Here is an 8,369-nt window from a genome sequence, read left to right as displayed (position 1 = left end):
ACTGATGGGAGAGGCTAGCGGTCTGTCCTGAATTGGTAATCAAAGGGGGTCATTTATCAAACTGGTGTAAAGTAGAACTAGCTTAGCTGCCCTCAGCAACCAATCAGATTGCACCTTTCATTTTCCAAAGACGCTGCCAAAAATGAGAGGTGGAATCTGATTGGTTGCTATGGGCAACTAAGCCAGTTCTACTTTACATTAGTTTGATAAATGACCCCTCCTGTGTCTATGGCAGTGTAATAGCCTGTGTTGTCCTGACTACATATGTCAGTCCACAGGGACACTGGAGTGGAGGCACTATTTGGTGACAGTGTACGGTGTGGCAGCAGCACACACACCGGGAGGCCCAGGTGACAGGAGCGTCTATGGGAGGGAGTGCATTCACCTCAGTATTCTCCGCGGTTCAAACTATTGACCGCTCTCAGCCAATCAGGAGGGCGGTGGGCGGGGCCTCGGCGACTTTCTCGTGAATGAGGAATGTGGATGAGACGAGCGCTGTCAGATACTCCGTGGTGTCCGGCTCAGCCACCGCACGGTACCGCGTGCCATGTGCACAGGGCGCTACTGACCCCACAGCACCGCTGTCGCTGTCCAGGATGGAGCATTTGGCGGGGAGATGGATTCTGTTATTTCTCCCGTATCTTGTCATGGAATTTGTCGCCGCTCAGAACGGTAAGTGTGGACGACAGGTGAACGCGGTCGCCGTGCGCTCTGGGCGTGTGAACGGTCACCTAGTAATGTGGAGCAGGGCACAGAGGTGACTTGTCTAGGACAGGCACTGCTGGAGGTCATTTGCTGGGCAGGCTGTGACTGGCTGCCCCGTGCAGGTACCTTTGAACTTGCTCCGGCAGCAGTGGAACCTGTTCTCTCCTCTCCGCCTTTTGATGCGATTGTTTTCGTAATTTGCTCCTTCTGACCGACCCGGGAAGGCATTGTGTACGGCGGTTTCGGGAAGGTGTGTCTTAAAGGTGCAGCGTTTTCTGACTTGTTGGAGAAGAGATCTACAAGTTGCTTTTCTCGTTCCTTTAGTTTCTTTTTGGCGTCATTTGTATTTTTTTTTTCTTAAAGAATTATGAGAATTTTTCACCAGTAATCAAGTGACCTGCCCCGAGCTGTCAGTTCAGAGCCCTATGGAAACCAGAATGAGTAAAGGGTTAAATGCTCACTCACACTGCCCACATCAGATGCAGTGGGGTTCAGCCTGGCCGTGGCAGAAGAACTGGCATCAAAGTGGGCAGAAGGACACTCTTCACTGACTTCCTTGTGGGGTGGTGTCCACCTCCTATCCCTTGGTTGAACTTCAACCGCATTTACTATGTAACTAATGTTTTTAAAGGGTTAAATAAATTTGGGCCAGTGATCTCACCCTGCAGACATACAGCACAAGAACTGGCATAGAAGTGGGCAAAGGGGCACTTAACCTGTTCAGGCCAAGCTGACCTGTATCTGATGGGAGTCATCACCGTCTGTGTGTCGGCGGTGTGGGGTCAGCGGCCCGAATCCACTTAACCCTTTAAAAACATCAGTCACTTATTCAAATCAGTGAAAAGTGTCCACTCCGATGCCAGTTTTTGTGCCAAGAACAAGTTCCAGGCCAGGCTGATCTCAACTGTATATGATGGCAGCGTGAGATTAATTAACCCTTTAAAAACACCAGTTACTTATTCAAATCAGTGAAAGGTGTCTGCCCACTTTGATGCCAGTTCTTCAGCCATGACCCTGTTTGTGCCAGGCTCATCTTAACTGGATATGATGTTAGTGGCCTAAATTCATTTAACCCTTTAAATCACCCTCTTCTATGCCCACTTTGATGCCCATTTGTGTGCCAGTCATTTTTGTTTTCATGACACTTTGAGCTGATTTTACCTCAGGACAAACAACCAAGTGCAAGTTACTGTATTACTGGTGAAAAGTATTGGTTAGGAAAATAAAAAATACACATGATGTGAATAAGAAACAACTTCAGCTTTGTGATCCATAGGGTTAATAGCAATCCCAGAACCATGAAGGGCACGAATGAGTACAGAGCGCTTCACATGTGCGCAAGAGAGCCTGCTGGAGCCCCTGGGTCCGGTGTTACCTGGCGGTACCAGAATGCTCGCCGGACCCAATGACTGGACGTTTTTGTCAGTGGCTTTTGTGCATTTACCAGGTTGTGGCCAGAGCTCCATCGGACCCCATTATAGTTAATGGGGCAGATAGGCATTGCAGTACTGGTAATACCGGATCCAGAGAGCTCCAGCCCGATAGATCTTTTACCACATCTATCTATTATCTATATCTCATATCTATCTATTATCTATCTTATCTATCTAATAACTATCTATCTTATCTCTATCCATCTCATATCTATTATCTATCATCTATCTATCTTCTATCTATCCATCTCATATCTATCTATCTATCTATCTATCTATCTATCTATCTATCTATCTATCTATCTATCTATCTCACATCTATTATCTATCCTTCTATCTATTCTATCTATCCATCTCATATCTATCTATCTATCATATATCTATCGATCTATCGACTATCTATCTATCAATCTATCTATCTATCTCACAATCTATTATCTTCTATCTGCTATCTAGCATCTATCTATCTATCTATCTCACATCTATTATCTATCTTCTATCTATCTATCATCTCATATCTATCTATCTATCTATCTATCATCGATCTATCATCTATCTATCTATCTATCTATCTATCGATCTATACTCACATCTATCATATAAATCCTATCCATCTCCATATCTATCCTATCTATCTAGCCATTCTCAGATCTATCTATCTATCATCTATCTGTCCATCTCAATATCTATCTAATCTCACATCTATTATCAATCTTTATCTATCTATCTATCTATCTATCTATCGATCTATCTCACATCTATTATCTATCTTCTATCTTATCTATCCATCTGCATATCTATCTATCTATCTATCTATCTATCTATCTATCTATCTATCATCTATCTGTCCATCTCATATCTATCTATCTCACATCTATTATCAATCTTTTATCTATCTATCTATCTATCTATCTATCTATCTATCTATCATCTATCTGTCCATCTCATATCTATCTATCTCACATCTATTATCAATCTTTTATCTATCTATCTATCTATCTATCTATCTATCTATCATCTATCTGTCCATCTCATATCTATCTATCTCACATCTATTATCAATCTTTTATCTATCTATCTATCTATCTATCTATCTATCTATCTATCTCACATCTATTATCTATCTTCTATCTATCTATCCATCTCATATCTATCTATCTATCTATCTATCTATCTATCTATCTATCTATCATCTATCTGTCCATCTCATATCTATCTATCTCACATCTATTATCAATCTTTTATCTATCTATCTATCTATCTATCTATCTATCTATCTATCATCTATCTGTCCATCTCATATCTATCTATCTCACATCTATTATCTATCTTTTATCTATCTATCTCATATTTATCTATCTATCTATCTATCTATCTATCTATCTATCTATCTATCTATCATCTGTCTATCTACATGTATATACACGTAGGTCTATACCCCTCTTGCTCAGAATGAGGGCTGTATCTTAACTTCCCGGGATGTGTTCACATTGCCACTTTTTATTTCTGTTGTTCCTCCATTATAGGAGCAGAAGGCCAAAAATAATGAAAGCGCCATTTTGCATCTAAACGGCATCCAGGGGATCCCGCTGACTATAACGGAGCCCATCGGGTCTCCATCAGGGTGCCGGTCACTTTACTGCTGCATGCTGTGCTAATATGTCCTGAATTTTTATAAGAATCTGTGTCCCTCCTCTAAGGGCTTGTTCACACCAGCGCTGTGTTACTTGTATTTCTGTTTCATCAAATGAACAAAAAAACTGCTCCATTTTACTCCCCCAGGTGCCCCCCCCCCCATCCCAAAAGATAGCAATGACAGAAGTGAGTGCAGTCGTTTAGCTGTCCATCCACTTGGTTATGGGCACACATTTGTTTACCCAGTGGACCAAAGTCCCAGCCAAGCGCTGCGGGTAAAAGTCTGTGCCCATGACCACTTGGCACCTTCTCCAGGGCTGGGAGCAGGAAGGCGCTGTTATCAGGGTTATGTTGGTGCGTTTGTTGGGAGGAGGTTACTATGTAACCAGAGCGCCGCTCTGAGATTTCTTGAAACATCATCTATTTACTCGTGTATCTCGCATGCAAAGCATTTATGATGCAGCTCTTTGTTGCCAGCTCTCATGCTGGGGCCGCTCAGCCCTCATGGGACCTGTTCTCACACCTTTGTCTAACCTTTACATTTCCATTCTAAGAAGTGGTGTCATAACGCTAAGATATAGCATTCCTGGTCACCCTGATCCTTGGGGCACAGTGGGTGCTGAGCAGTGAGAGTGTGTGAAGCGGCTGCATCGCCAGCCACGCCGTCCCTTCATTCTGAGGATTACAGTAGGGGGTGTCTGACCGCCTAATGATATGCCATCCCTTCTTCTGGTGGGAAAACCCTTACATTTTAGAACATCTTGCTTAGATATGCCATCATTTGTTGATAGTGGGGTCTGACTGCTGAGACCCCCACCAATCGCTGGAACGAGGGGGGCTGCAGCGTCTGTAAGATTTAAAACCCAACTTCAAAACGGTCTTATACGTTTTCAGGACCTTCTCCCGTTTTAAAGCTGTGTTCTATTGAAGGGGTTGTCAGGTTTTAAAAAAAAGTTGTCTACCAGCATAAAAGTTGTGTTCTGCAGTGATGATATGCTGTACATGCACATGATTACTGCAGACAGTCACTGGCCTCATCAGTCTTGGGCCGTACATGCAATAACTGGCCTCAGAAGTCTTGGGCCATACATGCACATGATTACTGCAGCCAATAACTGGCCTCAGAAGTCTTGGGCCATACATGCACATGATTACTGCAGCCAATAACTGGCCTCAGCAGTTATGGGCTATACATGCACATGATTACTGCAGCCAATCACTGGCCTCAGCAGTCTTGGGCCAGTCATGCATGCAATTACTGCAGCCAATCACTGGACTCAGCAGTCTGGGACCATACATGCACATAATTACTGCAGCCAACCACTGGCCTCAGCAGTCTTGGGCCATACATGCAAATAACTACTGTAGCCAATCACTGACCTCAGCAGTCTTGGGCCTTACATGTTAGCATTACCACGGAGTGATCTGCTAAAGTGGTCACATACATGGGGGCCACTGTACTGCTGACGTTCATCAAAGATCAGCAGAAAACACTGACGCAGTGGCGTGGGAGAGGTGGGGGGATTAACAGGACAGTACAGTTTTTTTTAAATCATTTTTCATTTTTCCATTTGTTTTCTTAATTCCAAGCAGTCCCTCTGACAGTGTTCTCTGGAACTATATGAATGACGTCTATTGATGAGGCCGTTCCTACCTTCTGGTACATTTTGTGTTGTAGGGACAATGATCGCATATTTTGTAGCTGGCACACAAAGAGTCCATTACTAATTAATTAGAATGAGAAGGAAATAGTTGCATACTGTATACACTGGGGCCAGTACCTGCTGTTATTACCGCTGTTGGATCAGCATATTCCAAGCTCTACCAACTTACAATCCGGGGCAGACAGGACTCTGCAGAACAGCCGTGTGGTACAATGCTGTGATGTGCCACTTCAATAACCTCCTGTATAAAACAGCTCGCCGGACTGGAATCCCGTAAAATCGGTCTGGAAATCATGGGGACTGATTGTGGGCAGAGGTTGTAGACACGCCAGAGGCCCGTCAGTGAATCGCCAATGTGTGCTGTCCGTGCACACATCCATTGACTTTAAGGTGCCTATTCACACATCAGTGGGTTTCCACGAATTGCGGGGCTGTTGAAAGCATGCCCTATTTTATCCGTCATTACAGAGCCCTCATGCCTATTATTGTCTATGGGTCCATGAAAACCACGGAAACAACATGGATGTCATCCGTGTTTGCTCCGCAGTTTTCACGGCCCATTGGTAGGAGTTGTTCTGGACAATAATTCTCAGCCCAGCAGTGTCCGTGGACAAGAACTGCCAAGTAAATGTGCATGCTGGGAGTTGTAGTTTCACGGCAGCTGGAGTTTGCTGATCCCTGCTCTATTCTTTCCTTTAAAAAATCTATAGGATCCTTGAGGAGTCAATACACAACAATTCCATCGTAGACGCCACAGCTCTGGTAATAACGGACGCCATGATGCTAGTGGGAGGCTTACTGTACTTTCACACTTTTCTGGTACTTTCAGTTATTCTTTTCCGGGTTTTAAATCCGGTAAGGGGCCTCAATACCGGAAAAAAAAAAAACGCTTCCATTTTGTCCCAATGCAAAAGCAATCCGTTCAGTATGCATCAGGATGTCTTCCGTTCCGTCCCTTGTACGGTAGTTGACCGGTCAAAATACCGCAGCTCGCTGCTGTATTTTTTCCGGACAAAATTCCGGAACACTACCGCACTTGCCGGATTTCCATTGAAATGTATCAATGCCGGATCCGTTACTAAGTGTTCCGGAAATTGCTGCATCGCCAGATCCGTTTTTTCAGTCTGCGCATGCACAGTTCTTTCTAGCTTTGAAAAAATGGAATACTGGATCGGTTATTCTGGATGATACCGGAAAGACAGATCCGGTATTTCAATGAATAAGTCTAACATCCGGAAAAAAAAGATAACCGTTTGCATACGGATTCCCGGATCCGGCAGGCAGTTTTGAACTGAACTGAACTGCCTGCCGGAGTCTAACGACGCTAGTGTGAAAGTAGCCTTATACTGTGATTAGGCAATAAATGCACAACTATGAATTCTGAAAAACCTGTGTAATAATATATGTCGATCAATGTATCGGGTTCAGAACTATGGAAGGCGATAACTGGACACTATGGAAATGTAGGAATAGTAAATACGTGTAGCAGAATCGCACTGGGGCATGGTAAGAGATAGTCGGCCTGTGGGTACAGTACCACGCCAACAACATATTTCACAATTCGAAAGTATGAGAAATATTTAATGACATCGATAGATATAAAGCAAACAGGAAATTGTAAAGGACGGGTTGTGCAGCCAGCAGGATGCTATGCAAAGCTTCTCCGTGACCTTGTACGCCGCGCTGTTTGGCTTCATGGTAAGTGGGACGCTGGGATGGCTGCATGCTTCTGCTTTCTTCTGATGTGCATGGCAAATCAATGGTGGGAAACATGACCTATTCAATATAAAAAAGACTTTGATCCTCCAGGAAAGTGCTAAATCACATTTGCACTGAAGCATTGGAATAAAGGGCTCTTTGGTAACAGTAGCCTGTGCAGCGCTCTCCCACGCGTTTCTGTATGAAGCGTATAGGAACATATCAGAACCTACCACCGGCTCATGTAACGCTTATTTCTGGATTCTTGTAATAATCTATAACAATCTAGAAATGCAGGGATAAATCATAGCAGTCACTGGGGGCCTCCACAATGCCCCCAAAAAAGTTTCATGTGGTGTTTTTGAGGCATATTGTTCCACAGAAACCACCGCAGTCAGATCTTCTCTGCGCATCAATAAGGAATTATTTACGACTAGTGTGTTCAAAAGAGCCATAAAAAAGTACAAACGTGAAGGAAGCCTTAAAGGGGTTGTCCAGAGTATCTTCTATTTTTCACCAAACTGCCAGAGGCCTAAACAATCTTGCACTTAATTTCTTCAGCCCGCTCCGACCCAGCGCTTTTGATGGGTGATATCCCATACACTGCTGCAGCCAATCAATGGCCACAGTGGTAACGATTCGTTTAAATCTCAGCTCATTCTGGGCTTAGGAGTCCAATGCGTGGTGTTATCAGCATTTGGTAAGTGTGGATAGAGAGATACCTATCAAGTCATTAGTAAGACCACCCAATGGATGTAGGAAGAGCAGAGATTTACATGAATAAATGATAAGTTTTATTGAACATTTTCCCACAAAACTATACAGCAATCTGCTCAGCTCCTCCTGCTCTATAAAGTGCTGCAGATTAGACTGCATTTTCAGTGTGACCGGTTCACTTTAATTTGTGCACTATTCATTCATTTCTATTATAGAATGGACAAATACCTCCATAATTATATGTAATATGCTTGTAATGTATATAATGGGGTGCATTAAAGGGGTTTCCAAGATTCTGTTATTGATGACCTATCCTCAGGATAGATGATCAATATCAAATTGGCAGGGTCCGATTCTAGTGAGCATTGCTGCCTCCTCGCAGCTTGAGGATAGGTGCTAGCTCCTCACAGCTTGAGGATAGGTGCTAGCTCCTCACAGGTTGAGGATAGGTGCTGCCTCCTCGCAGCTTGAGGATAGGTGCTGCCTCCTCGCAGCTTAAGGATAGGTGCTGCCTCCT

The 8,369-nt window shown here is 43.7% G+C and overlaps 1 protein-coding gene across 1 annotated transcript in view; it reads left to right on the top strand.

Moving 5' to 3' along the window:
- Positions 1 to 491: 491 nt before the first annotated feature.
- Positions 492 to 8,369, top strand: part of ERBB3 (erb-b2 receptor tyrosine kinase 3) — an 83,634-nt gene continuing 75,756 nt past the window's right edge. Inside the window, exon 1 of the mRNA XM_044284356.1 lies at positions 492 to 672. Coding sequence (XP_044140291.1) covers positions 597 to 672 — 76 coding nt within the window. The 5' untranslated portion in view covers positions 492 to 596. The remainder of the gene's footprint in view (positions 673 to 8,369) is intronic.

This window comes from Bufo gargarizans, chromosome 3 (genome assembly GCF_014858855.1).
Source record: "Bufo gargarizans isolate SCDJY-AF-19 chromosome 3, ASM1485885v1, whole genome shotgun sequence".
Taxonomy (NCBI): domain Eukaryota; kingdom Metazoa; phylum Chordata; class Amphibia; order Anura; family Bufonidae; genus Bufo; species Bufo gargarizans.
The sequence above is the reverse complement of the archived record's forward strand: the minus strand, read 5'-3'. Positions and strand labels throughout refer to the sequence as shown.